At 37.9% G+C, this 19,534-nt stretch overlaps 1 protein-coding gene across 2 annotated transcripts in view; it reads left to right on the top strand.

Moving 5' to 3' along the window:
• ZNF322 (zinc finger protein 322) overlaps positions 1-17,695 on the top strand; it is a 24,699-nt gene extending 7,004 nt beyond the window's left edge. For both annotated transcript variants that reach the window (XM_023738386.1, XM_004384036.3), the window contains exons 3-4: positions 12,468-12,542; positions 13,374-17,695. In XM_023738386.1, coding sequence (XP_023594154.1) covers positions 13,557-14,765 — 1,209 coding nt within the window. In that variant the 5' untranslated portion in view covers positions 12,468-12,542; positions 13,374-13,556 and the 3' untranslated portion in view covers positions 14,766-17,695. The remainder of the gene's footprint in view (positions 1-12,467; positions 12,543-13,373) is intronic.
• The last annotated feature ends 1,839 nt before the right edge of the window (positions 17,696-19,534 follow it).

The raw sequence follows: 19,534 nt of genomic DNA, 5'->3' as shown, positions 1-19,534 counted from the left end.
CACCAGGGCTCATATACACACATACATATATATATAAATTTCCCCTTCTGTCTTACATAAAAGATAGGATACTAAACACACTTGCTTGCATTTTGTTTGTTAAAGCCATCCACTTCTGGTATTTCTGTTATAGCACCACTAGATAACTAAGACAGGCCATAGCCTCTCTAGTATTTATTTTCTATTTTTTATTTCTGTTTTTTTCTCACACAGAATGTACTTTTTTATACTTTGCTTTATAAAATCAACAATTTATCCTGGAAATCACTGTATATCAGTTCATGAAGATTTTCCTCATTCTTTTTTACAGCTACATAATATTCCATTATGTGGACATGATAGTTTGTTCAACTGCTTTCTTCCATATGGGCGTTAAGGTTGTTTTAAATATTTTCCAATTACAAACATTGGTACAATTAATAACTTAATGCTTGTATATTTCCATATTGTTGGAAGTGTAACTTTAGAGTTAATTTCTGGAAATGGAATTGCTGATTCAAATGTAAATGCATACTGGTTTTGTCAGATATTGCCAATTGCCCTCCAGAAAGGTACCAATTTGCATTCCCTCCAAAAATGTATGAGAGTGTCTGTGTTCCCACAGTCTTGACAACAAAATGTGTTGTCATACTTTTTAATTTTTGTCAGTTTGATAGGTGACTAACAGTAGTTCATAGTGTAGTATACTTTTAATTTGCATTGCTCTAGTTATGAGTGGTATTTAATATCTATATATTTTTATATTTCTTATGTGCGAATTGTCCTTTGCCTGTTTTTTCAATTAGGTTTTGTATTTTTCCCCCTCACTTTTGAAGAGGTCTGTATATTAGGTATATTATCCCTTTATCTCAAATATATGTTACAAATACATTCTCTCAGTTTGTCCATTGACTTTTTTCTTTGCTTTTTTACATGGAAAATGTTTTTATTTTTGTTAGTAAAATAATTTTTTCTTTTATTGTATCTGGATTTTGTGTCATAATTAGAAAACCTTTCTATATACTGAGGTTAAAATAGAATTCACTCATGTTTTCTTCTAGTACTTGTATGGTTTCAGTTTGGAGTTGATTTTAGGGTATGGTGGGAGATAGAGATCAAATTTTATCTATTTTCAAGGGACTACCCTGTTTCTCTCGCACCATTTATCAAAAAGTCTATCTTTGCCTTGTTTATTTGAGATGTCACCTTTATCATATACTAAATTTCCGTGTGTTTTTGGATCTTTTCTGGATTTTCTATTCTTTCTATTGTTTTTGTCTATTCATGTACCAGAATCACATTGTTTTAATATTAGAAGCTTTATAGTATATTTTAATATCTGGTAAGGTTAGTCACCCTTCATACCCTTTTTCTTTTCATTGTTTGCTGGCTAGTTTTGCATATTGAACTTGAGTAACAACTGTCTAGCCCAGGCATTGGTGAGCTTTTTGTGTAAAGGGCCAGAAAGTGAGTATTTTACACCTTGCGGGCATAGTCTCTGTTGCAACTACTCACCTTTGCCTTGTAGCATGAAAGCAGCCATAGACAATACATTAATAAATGGGTGTGACTTTGTTTCCATAAAACTTTCTAAAAACAGGCAGTGGGCCAGAATTGACCTGTGTACTATAGTTTGCTGACCATTAGTTTAGTTCCATAAAGAAGCTTGTTATTTTTGTTGGGATTGTGTTAAATTTATAAATTTTCTTGGGAAGAACTGACATCTTCATGATATTGAATTGTTCTTTCCCAGAACAAAGGATGTCTTTCTGTTTGTTCAGATTTACTTTTGAGTCTTTCAGGATGTTTATAAGTTTTCTTCTTCTTGGTTTTATAGAATTATTAAATTTATTTCTAAGTATTTTATACTCGTTTCTGTTATACAAACGATATTCTCTATTGTTGCATTCTCTAACTAGTTATTATTTGTGTACATAAGAAGGCTGTGATTTCTGTGTGTGAATTTTGTAGCCTGCTAACCTTAGTGAATTCTTTACTGTTTGAGTCAGTTTTAGCATTTCTTCTCTCTAGGGTTTTCCAGCTGTACTATCATATTTCCAAAAAGAGATAGTTTTATTTTTTTTATTTTTCAATTATTGTATCTCTAATATATCTTGTACAGGCATGCCTTGGGGGTATTGCGGGTTCAGTCCAAGACCCCTGCAATATAGCGAATATCGCAGTAAAGCAAGTCATATGAGTTTTTTGGTTTCCCAATGCATATAAATGTTATGTTTATGCTATAGTGTAGTCTGTTAACTGTGCAGTAGCGTTATGTACATACTCGTCTTAGGCTGGGTTCTCTAGAGAAGCAAAACCAGTAATGTGTGTAAATATATATATAGAGAGAGATTTATATCAAGGAAACAGCTCATGTGATTGTCGAGGCTAGAACGTCCTGAGTCCATGGATCAGGGTAGATGCCTCTCCCAAGTCACGCAGCTGCGGAAGCTGGTGAGCCCAACATTGGCAGGTCGGAGAGCAGGGCTCCACTCACAGGCTGTGCAGATCGATGAATCCCAAGTTCAGCAGATAAGCTAATAGCTCAAGTCCCAAGAACCAGCGAAGATATGACAGGAGGCAGCTGCAGGATCCAGAGAGAGCAAAAAGCCAGAACTTACATTCAGATGCGGGCCACACCCCCAAAGAGACTCCCTTTCATCTTTTGGCTACTCACAGTATATTCAATCATGGGAGTGATCACATTAAAACACTGAGAATCATGGCCCAGGCAAGTTGACACACAATCTTAACCATCACAATACCTTAATTAAAAAATACTTATTACCGAAAAATGCTAACCGTTGTTTGAGCCTTCAGTGAGTCATAATGGTGGAGGGTCTTGCCTCAATGTTGATGGCTGCTGACTTACCAGGGTGGTGGTTGGTGAAGATTGGGGTGACTGTGGCAATTTCTTAAAATAAGACAACAGTGAAGTTTGCTGCATCGATTGACTTTCTTTCTTGAACGATTTCTCTGTAGTATGCCATGCTATTAGATAGCATTTTACCCAGAGTAGAGTTTCTTTCAAAATTGTAGTCAGTCCTCTCAAACCCTGTTACTGCTTTATCAACTAAGTTTATGTAATATTCTAAATCCTTCTTTGTCATATCAAAAATGTTCACAGCATCTTTACCAGGAGTAGATTCCATCTAAAGAAACCACTGTCTTTGCTCATCTGTAAGAAACAACTCCTTATCCGTTAAAATTTTATCATGAGATTGCAGCAATTAAGTCACATCTTCAGGCTCCACTTCTAATTTTAGTTCTCTTGCTGTTTCCACCACATATGCATTTACTTCCTCCATTGAAGTCTTGAACCCCTCAAACTCATCCATGAGGATTGGAATCAACTTCCAAACTCCTCTTAATGTTGATATTTTTACCTCCTCCCCATGAATTATGAACTTAATGGCATTTAGAATGGTGAATCCTTTCCAGAAGGTTTTCAGTTTACTTTGCCTATATCCATCAGAGGAATCACTATCTATGGCAGCTATAGCCTTACAGAATATATTTCTTAAATAATAAGACTTGAAAGTCAAAATTACTCCTTGATCCATGGGCTGCAGAATGGATGTTGTGTTAGCAGGCGTGAAAACAACATTAATCTCCTTGTACATCTCCACTGGAGCTCTTGGGTGACCAGATGCGTTGTCAATGAGCAGTAATATTTTTAAACGAATCTTTTTTTTCTGAGCAATAGATCTCAACCAGACCAAAAAAATCCCTTTGCCATTGAATCGATTCCAACTCATAGCGATTCTGTAGGACACAGTAGAACCACCCATGGGGTTTCCAAGGAGCTGGTGGATTCAAACTGCCGTCCTTTTGGTTAGCAGCTGAACGCTTAACCACTGCACCCCCAGGGCTGTTCGTAGGTCTCAACAGTGGGCTTAAAATATTCAGTAAACCACGTTGTAAACAGATATGCTGTCATCCAGGCTCTGTTTTTCCATTTATAGAGCACACGCAGAGTAGATATAGCATAATTCTTAAAGGCTCTAGGATTTATGGAATGGTAAATGAGCATTGGATTCAACTTAAAGTCACCAGCTGCATTAGCCCCTAACAAGAGAGTCAGCCTGTCCTTTGAAGTTTTGAGGGCAGGCATTGACTTCTTCTCTCTACCTATGAAAGTCCTAGATGGCGTCTTCTTCCAGTATAACATTTCCAATGTTTTGTCAACATTGAAAATCTGTTGTTTAGTGTAGCTACCTTTGTCAGTTATCTTAGCTAGATTTTCTGGATAACTTGCTGCAGCTTCTACATCAGCACTTGCTGCTTCCCCTTGCACTTTTATGTTATGGAGACAGCTTCTTTCCTTAAACATCATGAACCAGCCTCTGCTAACTTCAGACTTTTCTTCTGCAGCTTCCTCATCTCGCAGGCTTCACAGAACTGAAGAGAGTTAGGGCCTTGCTCTGGATTAGGCTTTGGCTTAAGGGAATTTTGTGGCTCCTTTGGTCTTCTATCCAGAACACTAAAACTTTCTGCATGTCTTCAATAAGGCTGTTTCACTTTCTTATCATTCGTGTGTTCTCTAGAGTAGTACTTTCAATTCCTTCAAGAATTTTCCTTTGCATTTACACTTTGGCTAGCTGGCATAAGATGCCTAGCTTTCAGCCTTTCTCAGCTTTCAACTTGCCTTCCTCACTAAGCTTAATCATTTCTAGCTTTTCATTTAAAGTAAGAGATGTGCGACTCTCCTTTCACTTGAACACTTAGAGGCCATGGTAAGGTTATTAATTGGCCTAATTTCAATATTGTCGTGTCTCAAGGAATAGGGAGGCCTGAGAAGAGGGAGAGAGACGGTGAACGGCTGGTTGGTGGAGCAGTCAGAACACATTCAACATTTATTGATTAAGTTCTCCTTCTTATGTGCATGTGGTTGTGGCCCCTTAAAACAATTACAATAATAACATCAAAGCACTGTCACAGATCACTGTAATAGACATAATAATAATTAAAAAGTTTGAAGTATTTTGAGAGTTACCAAAATGTGACACAGAAACACGAAGTGAGCATGTGCTGTTGGAAAAATGGCACCACAAACGTTCAATTTGTGAAAAACGAAATGTCTGCAAAACGTGATAAAGTGAAGCACAATAAAACAAGATATGCCTGAATTAGTCAGTGTTTAACATTGGTCAGTGTTTAATAGTTTAATAGTAGAAGAGAGAGGGTCATCCTTGCCTTGTTCCAGATCTCAGTGGAAATAACTATAGTTTTTTATGTGCTAAAGGTGCAGGCTTTAGGACTAAGATGTGTATATTTATCATGGTAAAAAAAAGGTATCCTCTAGTTTTTCAAGTGTTTTCATCACAAATAGATGTTGTCTTCTTGTGAGTTCTTTCAGCATTTATGGAGATAATCATATGAATTTTCTCTATAGATCAGTTTATATGGGGCACAGGTAGTGCCTGATTTACTATGTATTCGAGTTACAACTGACCACACTTAACGACCATCTTTTTTTTTTTTTTTTTAACATATTTTGGTTAGTAGTATGCACTACATACAATGTTGCAGCATGTAATTTGCTGATGTTATCATTCTCAGATGTTCAGTTTTATGGTTTACCATTCAAAACACTGCCAGATTTACATAGGTACTACTAATAAAAGGCAATCATCTTGAAAACTAAAAAAAGAAAAAAAAATGAGGTATTTGACTCACATCAGAGCAGACTTAGATGGAGTCGCTGGAACAGAACCCTGTTGTAAATCAGGGACTACCTGTATTATATTAATGGATTTCCTAACATTGAGTCAACCTTGATAGTCTTTTAATAAATCCCATTTGGTCATGGTGTGTTACTTTCTTAATGTGGTGTTGGGTTTTTGTCAGTACTTTTCACATTGATACTCATAACTGATACTGAGCTGTGAAATTTTTTTTATGAATTTTTTTTATTCACCAGGTTTAGTAATCAATGTTATGTCAGTGTTATGTTTGATTCACAAAAATGAATTAGGAAATTTCTCCTCATTTTCAATGCTTTACAAAATATTTATGAAGCATTGTATTTATTTGGTCTACAACAGTTTATTGGAATTCCTTTGTGAAATGTTGTAGGCCTAGTGCTTTTTTGTGGGATAGTTTCCTGATAGTTTTCTCTGTTTCTTTTGTGGAAATTGGTATTTTTAAACTTTCCATCTCTAATGGGATCAATTTTGATGGCTCGTATTTCCTGAGTAAATACATGTTTATGTTGTCATTGTTAGGTGCTGTCAAGTAAGTTTGAAACACCGCATGGTCCCGTACCATCATCACAGTCATTGCTGTGTTTGAGCCCATTGTTGCAGCCACTGTGTCAGTCCATCTCGTTGAGGATCTTTCTCTTTTTTGCTAACTCTCTCCTTTATCAAACATGATGTTCTTTTCCAGGGAGTGGTCCCTCCTGATAACATGGCCAAAGTACATAAGATGAAGTCTCGCCATCTTTTCTTCTAGGCAGCATTCTGGCTGTACTTCTTCCAAGACAGATTTTTTTGTTCTTCTGACAGTCCATGGCATGTTCAGTATTCTTCGCCAACGCTATAATTTTTCTTTAGTCTTCTTTGTTCAGCTTTTGCATGCGTATGAGGCGATTGAAAATACCCTGGCTTGGGTCGGGCACACCTTAGTCCTCAAAGTGACATCTTTGGTTTTTAACACTTTAAAGACGTCTTTTTTGCAGCAGATTTGCCCAATCCAGTATGTTGTTTGATTTCTTGACTTGTGCTTCCAGGGGCATTGATTGTGGATCCAAGTAAAATGAAATCCTTGACAACCTCAGTATTTTCTCTGTTTATCATGATGTTGCTTATTGGTCCATTTGTGAGGAATGTATTTCTAGGTTACTACATTTATTTGTATAGAGGTCTGCAAAGTGATTTCATAATGTGTTTTTCTGTTTCAGTGGTTATTTTGCTTTTGTCGTTTGTTATTTTGTAAATGTGTGCTTTCTCCCTTTTTTCTTAATTAAGTTAGCTAGTAGTTTATCCACTTATTTAAGTTTTTCAAAATAAGTAAGATTTTGATTTATAATTAGGTTTATTGTTTTTCTCTCCTAGATCATTGATTTCCACTTTTATCTTTATTTTCTTCATCATTTTTCTTTTGATTTACTTTTTCCTTAGCTTTTTGATCTAAATTCAATTGATTTACTTATTTTTACTGGTAAAATAGTATTTAAGGCTAAAATAGGCCTTTGACCACTGTTTTAAATTTATTTCATAGATTCTAGTATGTAATATTTTCAATTATTAATAATTTTTAGAAGTTTTTTTTTTTTTAATTTTTTATTTTCCCTTTCACTGACAGTTTCGTTCTTTTTCCCCTGTTTGAGAAGGTCATATGTTATTTGTTGTTTTAATAAATTTCTAGTTTTACTACAGAGTGTTGCTTGTAATATGTCCACTTTATGGAAGTTACTGATACTTGATGTCCTAATATATGACAGATTTTTGTAAATGTTTTATGTGTGCTCAAGAAGGTGTATTCCCTATTATGAGAATGTAATTGTGGTGTTGGCGAAGAATATTGAATATACCATCGACTGCCAAAAGAAGTAACAATTCTGTCTTGGAAGAACAACCAGAATGCTACTTAGAAGCAAGGATGGCGAGACTATGTCTCAGATACTTTGGACATGTTGTCAGGAGGGATCAGTCGCTGGAGAAGGACATCATGCTTGGTAAAGGAGAGGATCAGCGAAAAAGAGAAAGACCCTCAACGAGATGGATTGACACAGCAGATGCAACAGTGGGCTTAAGCATAGCAACAATTGTGAGGATGGCGCAGGTGCGGGCAGTGTTTTGTTTTGTTGTGCATAGGGTCGCTATGAGTCCGACTCGACACCACCTAACAACAGCAACAAGCTTCAGTATATATCCGTTATCAGTTGCTGCGGAGTCAGTTCCAATTCATGGCAGCCCCATTTTTGTCAGAATAGAGAAATAGGCCCCTTAGGGTTTTCAGTGGCTGATTTTTCAGAAGTAGATCACCAGGCCTTTCCCCCATGGCGCCTCTGAGTGGACTTCAACTGCCAAACTTGCAGTTAGCAGCTGAGATTTACTTATTGATTAGATTATTTATGCCTTTTTTTCCCATCCTTATTTATTTTTGGTCCACTTATGTGTCTTTTGTTGAGAGTGGTATATTAAGCTTTCCAGTTATTAATGTTTTAAGTATATTTCTTGCTTCTGTTATATTACTTGCTTGATAAAGGTGGCTGCTGTGTTATTTGGTGTATAGATATTCATGACTGATACAAACTTCATTGCAATTATGGCTCTTAGAATTAAAGTGTCCTTTATCATGTTTAGGGAGCTCTGGTGGTGCAATGGTTAAATGGTTGGCTGTTAACCGAAAGGTTGGCCGTTTGAACCCACCGGCCTGTCTGTTGGAAACTCTGGTGGCATAGTGGTTAAGTGCTACGGCTGCTAACCAAAAGGTCGGCAGTTTGAATCCACCAGGCGCTCCTTGGAAACACTATGGGGCAGTTCTACTCTGTCCTGTAGGGTTGCTGTGAGTTGGAACTAGCCTCTCTGTGGCAAAAAGATGTGACAGTCTGCTTCCGTAATGATTTCAGCTTTCGAAACCCTACCTACGGGGCAAGTTCTTTTCTGTCATATGGGGTCACTATGAGTCGGAATTGACTCGATGGCAGTGAGTTTGGGTTTTTTGGTTTATGTTTAATGCATTTTGACTTGGTCTCTACTTCATGTAATATCAGGATCATAGTCCCTGCTTTTATTATTTCCATTTGTGTAGTATTCCTGTGCTCATCCCTTTATTTGTAGGCTATCTGAATCACTTTGTTTTAAAAACAAAAAAACCAGACCTGTTGCCATTGAGTTGATTCCGACTCATAGCAACCCTAGGTGTCTCTTATATTTAGTATATAGTTAAGTCTTGCTTTATGAACCAAAATTAAAATATTTTTCTATTAACAGCTATGTTAAACTCAGTCACATTTAATTATATGACCAGTATGTTTGGTCTTAACACTGTCATAGTATTATTACTATTTTTTTATAATTGCAATTGCTTTATGTTATGTTTGCCCTGTGTCTTAGTTATCTAGTGCTGCTATAACACAAATGCCACAGGCTTTAACAAACATAAATTTATTTTCTCACAGATTAGGAGGCTGGAAGTCTGAATTCAGAATGTCGGCTCTAGGGGAAGGCTTTCTCTTTGCGTTGGCCCTGGAGGACGGGCCCTGTCTCTTCAGTTTCTTCTTCCTGGTTCCTTGGAGATCTCCATGTGTCTTGGCATCTATCTTACCTCATCTCTGTGTCCTATCTTGCTTGTTTAATCACCTTTATATCTCAAAAGAGATTAACTTAAAACAACCCTACACTAATCCTGGTTCATGAACATAACAAAGGTAACCCATACCCAAATGGAATCATAACCACAGGCATAGAGGTTTGAATTTACAACATATATTTTTGGGGGACACAATTCAATCCGTAACACCCTGTTCCCCCACCTTCCACCCCCGCACAGAGTGTGTTTTTATTGCTCTTTCATTAAAAACATTTTTTCTGGTAATTTGGAAAATTTTTATTTATTTTTTAATGACTACATTTATTCTTAGCTTTTTTTTAATGCCTTTCATCTCATTTTCTTATTTAACCTTTAATTATATTGTTTGTCAGTTTTAAATAGTATCCTTTAACTCCCATCTGTCGTGAATGCAATAGTCAATGAGATTATTTTACTTTTTCTTTCCCCTTTTATTTTTTAGTTAAATTATTTAATAGAACGCATAATGTTTAGCAAGATTTCTAATTCAGTAGCATTCATTTGTCATTGTGATAAAGGTTTGTTTGTTTTAAAATGGATGACATTTTTGGAGGATAGTGATGGGGGAGGGGGAAGGATTGAGTGTCTTTCTTTTTCCCCCCTCATCTTGAAACATCTTCAGTTTACCCCTCTTGTTCCTTTTCTCCTTCACCGTGTGATTTCCAAAAGACCTCTCTGACTTCCTTTTTACCCTTTTTTCCTGAAGAATTGTCTTTCCAGGACTGCCTCCGCAGTCCCACGTGCACTCTTAAGTCCTCCGCCTGTGCTCTGCTCTAATCAGAACTCTTTAAAAATTTTTGTATTTAGGGTGAGTTTTCTCTTTTTGGCGGTAAATTTTAGGTCAGTCTGCTTCCCACCTCTCTTCTCCACTTTTCCATATCGCTCTTGCTCTCACTGATGGCTTGCAGCTAGAGTGTGAGAGATAAATAGCTGCGATGTGGTGAGGGTGTGAGTTTTGTGTAGTACATTTGTTCTTTTCTTTTTTTTTTTTGGATGTCTTGAGAGGTTTGGATTTCTTCAGCTACCATTATTTCCTCTGACTTTTTTTTTAACCATCTTCTTTGTGCTTCTTCTTCCAGAGATATTTTTGTTCCTTTTCTATATTTATATCAGTTTTCTGTTCGTTGACTTCCATTAAGAAGTCAGTTGTAAATCAGTTGGTGTGGGAGCTTACAAGTTTTCTGAAAGTCCTGTTTGATAATAACATTTTACAATTTCCCTTTGGTTTAGAATTTAGAAATCCATTTGTCTTTTCCCTAGTGTGTTTTGATTTGTTTGCTACTTCTGTTCTTTGCTATAGATCCCGTTACTTTTCCAGTTTGTTCTTTAATTCCTGGTATTAGCTAGTGCTTGTCATGGTAGCTATTTTAATATCTTTACTATTTTGAGCTTAGTTTGGTCCTTGAGATCCTGCAAAAATTCTAGGATAAATGATTTTTGGTTTGGATGATTTGGTTAAGTTCCATCTACAAATTCTAGCCCGTTTTCTGTGGATTATGATTCCAACACAGTCAGTGCTGTTTGAGTATGTTCTGCATGTGCGCCACCCAGTTGTCAGTCAGGGACATGCGCAAAGATCTCCTTGTCCGACTATTAACTGGGTCTTTGGAATGCAAATGACACCTGATCCATCCGTGTACAGGTTGAGTACGAGCACAGGAGTTTATGAACAGCTTTATGGGGTTACTTTTCTGAGCTCATCCCTGTCCACTATCTCTCTGTCACTTCTCTACTCCCTAGAGCTCCTCGTTTTGATCGGTTGATTATGACTCGAATATAAATCACCTTGGGCTATTGTAAATTTTAAATACAGGCAATTCCCTGAGCTAAGAACTCTGGGTTACAAACATCTGACTTATGGAAAACTTGTACTTCCTTTTAATGTTATGTAAATTTGTCCTCACTTTGAAAGAATTGAACCAACCTGTACTCACAATCACCTTCACTTGCTGCACATGCAGCTTTAAATCATTGAAAAGTCATTGAGCCTTTTCCTACACTAAAGTAAGACTAAATAAGAACCGTATGCACCTATTCTGACTTTCCTACAAATTCGACTTAAAGACAGGAGCGGATCTTGTTTGTAACCCCGGGACTTCTTGTCATTAAAATTGTGATAGTTGTGTGCCTTCAAGTGAAGGAGGAGTACTGACATTAAAGTAGTGGTTTTCTTGTAGTCCCAAGTATACTTTGTAGTCCCTACTGTACTTTAGATCCTGGCAGCCTGAATTACTTTAGGGAAGATAATGTCTTAGCATTTTCAGTGTAGCACTGAGATTTAGTGTTGGGGCCTGTCTTGGTCATCTAGTTCTGCTATAACAGAAATACCACAAGTAGGTGGCTTTAACAAACACAAATTTATTTTCTCACAGTTGAGACTAAACCCATTGCTGTCAAGTCAATTCCAACTCATAGCGACTCTATAGGACAGAGTAGAACTGCCTGATAGGGTTTCCAAGGAGCCACTGGTGGATTTGAACTGCCGACGTTTTGGTGAGCAGCCAATCTCTTAACCACTGTGCCACCAGGGCTCTGTTTAAGAGGCCAGAAGTTCGAATTCAGGGCGCCGGCTCTAGGGGAAGGCTTTCTGTCCTGTTGGCTTTGGGGGAAGGTCCTAGTCTCTTTAGCTTCTGTTTCTTGGTCTTGGGGATCTCACGTGGCGTGGCATATGTCTTCTCTTGCTTCTTGCTTAATCTGCTTTTTCATATCTCAAAAGAGATTGGTTTAAGACATACCCTACTCTAATTTGCCTCATTAACATAACAAAGAAAACCTTTTTCTTAAGTGGGATTATAACCTCAGGCATAGTAGGATATACTTGTTGCCATCAAATCGGTTCTGACTCATAGTGACCCTAAAGTAGGATTTATAGGACATGTTTTTAGGGCACACAGTTCAATCCATATAGGGTCCTTCAGTGTTGTTTACAATCCTGAAGGAAGCTATAGATTGTTCAGGTGGTTTACAGATTCTTTATTGTCCTTTTCTCCAAAGAGTCATATGGGATGGCTTAAGATTTTGGTTATTTTCTTTAGAATTGAATTTAAGAGATTTCATGAGATAACCTGCCTGCTCTATTTTAGGAAATGTTAGTTTACCTGGCTATGACCCACTCTTTATGCCCCTTGAGTGTAAATGATTTAGGGCTAATTTATCTCATATTTAAATCTTGTTCTTGCTTTTTACAGAATACTATCTTCCTTGAGACAGCAAATTCTCAGGACCAGGGAGTGAACACTGCCTTTCTTCCATCTAGATTCTAGGTAAGCTATAGTTTCTTCAGGATTTTGAATTGCACCTTCTCCCTGCCAGACTGCATCTCAGCACAGTAGCTCCCATCCCCTGTGGCTTTCAGTTCCTTTTCCTTTACTGGATAAGGAGAGAAGTAGAGTTCAATGGGGATCCATTTATGCATGCAGCAGATATTTATGAAACACCAACTGTGTGTATACATCCAACATTTTGCATACAATTTCAGAAATTTCATAGGTTATCTAGGAATCCATGGATGCCAAGTAAGAACTTCTGTTTCATGAGATTTACAGGGATTAATTTATTTGTTATTCAACCTGTTAGGTATTTCCTAATATTAGTCTATTCTACAGACGAGGAAACTAAATGGTTAAGTAACTTGTCTAAAGTCGCACAGCTTAGATGATAGAGTCATATGAACCTGTATTTTCTCTCTGAGCATTGGGAATTCTAATAATCATTAACCATTTCCTTTCAAACCTTTCCATAAAAAGGACTGCAGAGATATTCACAGTCGCCTTGGTTTGCGTTCTTCATGAGCAAGCATACTAATTCTCATACCTGTCCTGATTTTTCAGCTGGAGCATGGGGAAGAGCCCCAGGTTTGTAATCACCCAGGTTCACAAAAGAAAGTGTTCTTAATATGGTACTTTCCTCATATGCATTATTGATCAGTTGTATATCAGCACAGAGAAAATGAAATAACTCATTTTAATCCCTGTAAAACCTAGAATAGTTATAGACTCCATGAAGGATTTCTGACTTTTCTGCATTGATTTTAATTTTGAAGCTTCTTTTCTTAGTTATAGGAATATAAATAATATTTCTGCTTTGCTTCACAGGTTTGGAAGTACCAAGTAAGAAATTAGTATATATGATGCTGGAAACTTGTAGACGTGAACTGCCCATGACTAAAAGGCCTGAAGAAAATGTATCTTTCAAGTTCTTATCTAGAAGATAGACTGTTAAGACAATAATGGGTCAAGAAGACCAGTGGAAAACTCCCTAGGAGCGAGCCATAGAAGATGTACACTTCAGAAGAGAGCTGTAATCAGAGAACTCAAAAAAGAAAAATATATCATGTATGCCTTCAGGAGGGTAGACAGATTTTTATTCAAGTGCATAAGATTACTCAAATAGATGATCAGGTACACCAGTGCCTTGAATGTGAGCGAAACTTCTGTGAAAACTTAGCTCTTATTATGTGTGAGAGAACCCATACTGGGGAGAAACATTATAGATGTGATATGTGTGAGAAAACCTTCATCCAAAGCTCAGATCTTGTTTCACATCAGAGGATCCACACTTATGAGAAACCTTATAAATGTAGCAAATGTGAGAAGAGCTTTTGGCACCACTTAGCCCTTTCAGGACACCAGAGAACCCATGCAGGTAAAAAATTCTATACATGTGACATTTGTGACAAGAATTTTGGTCAGAGCTCTGATCTGCTTGTCCACCAGCGAAGCCATACAGGCGAGAAACCTTATCTATGTAGTGAGTGTGACAAATGCTTCAGTCGAAGTACAAACCTCATAAGGCACCGAAGAACTCATACAGGTGAGAAACCATTTAAGTGTCTGGAGTGTGAAAAAGCTTTTAGTGGGAAATCAGACCTTATTAGCCACCAGAGAACTCATACTGGTGAAAGGCCCTACAAATGTAATAAGTGTGAGAAGAGTTACCGACACCGTTCAGCCTTCATTGTACATAAAAGAGTTCATACTGGGGAGAAGCCCTATAAATGTGGTGCCTGTGAGAAATGCTTTGGCCAGAAATCAGACCTTATCGTACACCAGAGAGTCCACACGGGTGAGAAGCCGTATAAATGCTTAGAATGTATGAGAAGTTTTACTCGGAGTGCCAACCTAATCAGGCACCAGGCAACTCACACTCACACTTTTAAATGCCTTGAATATGAGAAAAATTTCAGTTGTAACTCAGACCTTATTGTACATCAGAGAATTCACATGGACGAGAAACCACATCAATGGTCAACCTGTGAGAGTGGCTTCATCCTAGGGATGGACTTCGTTGCCCAACAGAAAATGAGAACTCATACAGAGGAGCTGCATTATAAATACAGTGTTTGCGATAAAAGCTTCCACCAGAACTCAGCACTTCTTCAGCACCAGAGAATCCACATTGGTGAAAAACCATATGTCTGTAATGTGGGTGAGAAGAATGTTGAGCTCAACCCTCCCCATGCATCAGAAGCCTCACAAATGTCTTGACCAGACAAGAAGTTATAATACCATACAAAAATGTATTACATGTCAGAGAACTTCCTAAGATGAAAAACATTAGGCATATCTCAACGGTGAAACAGACTTTCCTCAGAGCTCAGACCTCAGTGGGGACCAGAGAACCAGCAATTGTAGGAAGTATGGGAAATGTTTTGCCCAGAGAGCTGCCCTAACAGAACACCTTACCATTCTCCAATGGGAAACCCTATAGATGCCCTGAGTTTTGGAAAACCTTTAGTCCAAACTCAAATCTGATCACCTACAATAGGATTCAGAAAGGTGGGAAACCTTACAATGCAGTGAATGTGAGAGAGCTCTCTAGCAGTGCTCAATCCTCCTTATTCCAAGAGAGTTCACACAGGAGAACACCTTTTAAATCTCATTGTCAGCAAAGCTTCAGGCAGTGTGCACATCTCATTGGACATCAGAAAACTCACTCTGTGGAGAAGTTCCAACAAGTGTGAGACAAGCTTCTAACAGAACTCTGACTTTCTTACCCATCAGAGAACCCATACTGTTGAAAAATTCTGTATTTGTCTTGAGTGTGCCAAAATCATCAGTTGGAGAACCTAGTTGAATTTGCATTAAAAAAGAAACACTTGTGAGGAAAGATCTTACAAGGGTCTGAGTGAGAAAAGCTTCTGTCAATGATCAGCTCTTGTGGTACACCAGGGAACTCACATAAGTGAAAAACCCTTTAAATACCTTAAGCCTGAAAAAAGCTTTGCTAGAAGCTCTTACCGGGCCCCAACGATCCCACTCTGCAGAGAATTTTGCTCCAGTGAGAGATCTAATTGTGGATGAGAATCTATGTACATATAATACATTCGAGAAGAACTGTTCTCATAGTTCGTTGACACATACAGTAGAGATGACTTTACATGGAATAAGTATGGAAACAGTTTTTTAGATACCCAGAAGCTTGTTCTGGGAGGAGCTAGGACAGGTCAGAGTAGGCCTGATGGGTAACTCAGGTAAAGATGCTTTTTATCTGAACCACTTAATGATTGCTTTACTTACTTTTTTTTAAAATTCAGAAATCAATAAAGGCAAGGACTAACCATGTGATAGAAGGTGTGATATGTGTTACTTTTGGGGGAAAGGAGTATATTGACTTTGCCTATTTTTTTTTTTATTCTTGACTATGATGGGGACTAGTGCATTGATAGTAACATAGGGACTTTTTCTGGCAGTGAAAAGAACTAAGAAACTAGGAAGTAGTCATCCTGGGACAAAACTCCCAATAGTTTCCCCTTTGCAGTTCAAGCCTCATAAAGAGGCAGAATACTCAGCTTTTTACTTAAGTGTAGTTGAGACATACCCTCAGAAGTTTCCTTTTCTTTAAAATACCTTTTAGACCATCACTGATGTTTAGAATTTCAGCCTTAGAGATTCATTTCTTAACTCAGAAATTCAAATTCCAGGATAATAGGATGTTGTTGGTGCCTGTAATTTTATGACTTCATTTATCTTGTCTTTTTTAATGGTAGATACCTGTAGCCATCTTGTAAAATGGTTAGGGGAAGATTGAAAGACAAATTTAAGCCTGGTTGGCACAAAGTAAAGACCACATAATGATGCAAAATTAATGGAGGAGCCAGACTTCCTGATTTTGACTATCCTGACTCCAAAACTAGTTTTCTTTCCACCTCATCCTCCTGCTTATAGCAAATCTAGCCCCACTATGATGTACCTTGCATGTATTCCAGAGAGAATACCTTTTATTCCCAGAGAAAGGATTGCAGTCACCACAGTATAGAGTGTATATTTGGCTTGGAATGCAGGATTCTAATTACTAGGAGAGAAAAGAAGTTGGCAAATTGGAGGTTTAAGGGAAGCACTTGTTTCCAATTTAGAATATTATGGTTATCTTTAACATTCTCTAGAAATACTGTAATTAATCCAGGGATCTATAAGTGTACACTTAAGAGTTTTTTATTCTCTCAGATTAAAAGACATTTAATACAAATATTTCAGATTCCTGCAGAATATAGGACTCTAAACTGGTGAATAAATATTTGTTGCTAGTCTGAGTCCTCAGATTTGGTTTGATTTATCTTAGCAGAGCCCAGAGACCATTGTCATTTGAATTTATGGGAGTTGGCCAACTGCTATGTTGCTACTTTGCATATGGCCCTAAGCTTTGATCCTAATGACTGGTTCTTATTTTCTTAGTGACTGTTGAGCCATGATGATCGTAGTTTTAGGGCCAGTGGATCAAGCTCACAGTGGTAATAAGAAATCTGATTTTCTAGGATGTTATTTCTTTTAGAAAACATCCTGGAAGTTTATTTGAGCTGGTGTGTTTCAGTAATTTTCATAATAGCTCTTGTATCATGAAAGTTGCCCAGTGTGCAAGATACATTTGTTTCTCGTTGGTGAAAATCATGCCTATGACTAGTATATGTTTGACAATTGTAATACTTAAAATAGTATTGGAGATGTGGCATGATGGTGATGGGAAGTAGTGCTTATGGCCACTTATTAGTCATTAGAGGGAACTTGGAGAAGGGAACAAAGTTGGTATCATTAGCAGGGCAATGACTTGCCCCTTCTTTCAACTAATCTTACTGTCTCTAAGTAAATTAGGGATGGACCATCCCTCAAACTGAGAATTTTGGGGGTATGAAACAAGTCTGAGGGCTTTTTAAAAAAGTGTTGGTATTATCCATATAGCATAACCTGAGGTTGGAGAGGACCACTTGGGAGCCTGTAACCAAAACTAGAAGGTAACTTCTGGGATGGATGGAGGTTCTCTTGAAGCAGTGCCAACCTAAATCTACCTCAGGTAAGTAGTTAGAGTAACTCTAAAGATTTCAAACCAAATGAGACACTTGTATCAGTCCATGTATTCCTATGCTTATAATGTTTTTGTTTTCCCTTCATTCTTAAATAAATATTTGTTCTGAAAAACTCCATTTTTGTCTCCACTGTACTAAGAAAAAAAAAATTTCCCTGTATACTTGTGTTCGAATAAAACAAATATCCACGTGACCCTTGGACTTGGTGGTGGTGATAGCCATCAGAGCATCTCTAGAATTCCAGCAGTTTTTGATGCTGAGGCAGAGAGTGAATGGAATCCTGGAGAGAATATTGTCTACTCTCTGCTGTGGACATGGGATCCTTTTGGAGCTTCCCCACTGCATTACATAAGTGTCAGAGGGATGGTAGCTTAAACTGACCGTATTTGGGGCTCTGCTAAAATTCAGTAACAAAACCATCTATGCTTTAATGTGAATAACCAACACCTTTGAAATTAAGAAGGAAGATTTTGATTCTCTTTTTCCCAGCCAGATCCACAGCTGGCTTCCATTCTACCTCTTTCCTCCATGTCTTAATGTTTTCATGAATTTGAGTGGGGTGAGGGAGGTAATTTAAAAATGCTTGCTCTGATTTACCGCTCATTACTCAGGCAGAGATTTGGACTCCAGAGGGGTAAGGGAGGCCGAAGGCAATTTTTGCAGAGGCAGTCCTTTCCCCATCTGGCATAGGAGACTTGAAAAGTAGGGGCATAGGGGTCCCACTGGCAGTGACTGATAACATCAAATTGATGATTAGAGCCTATGGGGGAACAGAGAGGACCTTTTTAGAGTAGCTCATTTGTCTTTTCTACCCATTTTCAAATTCTCTGAAACTCATGTTCCCAGGACTCTTAATTATCTGGCTCTGAAAGTTGCCTTAATATATCTGAAAATGAAGAGAAACCTTTTATATGGAAATTTAAGTGGATCTTCCACATTATTGAATCCAATCTCCTCTAAGTGGGAAGACTTAGTCTTATAGGACCACAGGTTGAAGTTGGAGCTGCTTTGTGAGACAGGAGTAGTAAGGGGGCAATAGAGCTTTATCATGGTTTACTGATGAGGTAGGAGCCCTGGTTGTGCAGTAGTTAACTGGTCGGTTGCTAACTGAAAGGTCGGCTGTTTGAACCCACCAGCCTCTCTGTGGAGAAACGTATGGCAGTCTGCTTCTGTAAAGATTTACGGCCTTGGAAACTTATGGGGCAGTTCTGTTCTGTCCTATAAGGTCACTGTGAATCGGAATCGACTGCAATGGGTTTGGCTTTTTTTTTTGTTTTACTTTAAACCGGACCAGTTATTTCTGCCTGGGCAACTGTGACTGAGCAGGGCACTGATAAGGAAGTTGTATGGAAGGGTCTCTGCTGCATTGATCTGTTATCTCACTGGTGTCTCTTCTGTTGTCCCTCAGTCCGCTTTCTCCAGCCCTCTTCTGCCCCCATAGGATCGTCTACTCCACGAGGAAAAATCTCTGCCAGTCAGAGCCCTCCTGACAACTTCAAAACCAATCTCTTTATCCATCCTGCCTTTCTTCTCTCAAAGGAATAAATGTTCTGACTCCTTTAACATGCCAAAACTTCCACCTTTCCTTCCAATCACATTTTCTTCATCCACCTCTGGAAACTTCTTCTCTTGATTTTTCCTGTCTGTAGATTTTTTTACAGTCATTTTCTTCACTGAGATTTTCCCTTGTGTCTTCAAATATGTATAGATGTCCCTTCATCCCGTTTAAAAAAGAGTTCAGGTTTCCCTTAATATAGTAGTTTTTCTCTTCCCAGAAATCACCAGCTTAAAATGTATACAGCCTCCATTTCTAATTTATCTCCTTAATTTTCTTCCCGGCTGATCTTTCAAGGATCACTAGTGACTTTTGAACCAAAGTGGAAGATACTATCTCCAACATTGCGCGTTACTTGCCTGCATTTATTTTCTGTTCTTAGCGAGATAGTATTGTACTGA

Source organism: Trichechus manatus, unplaced genomic scaffold, assembly GCF_000243295.1.
Source record: "Trichechus manatus latirostris isolate Lorelei unplaced genomic scaffold, TriManLat1.0 scaffold00115, whole genome shotgun sequence".
Lineage (NCBI taxonomy): Eukaryota > Metazoa > Chordata > Mammalia > Sirenia > Trichechidae > Trichechus > Trichechus manatus.
The sequence above is the reverse complement of the archived record's forward strand: the minus strand, read 5'-3'. Positions and strand labels throughout refer to the sequence as shown.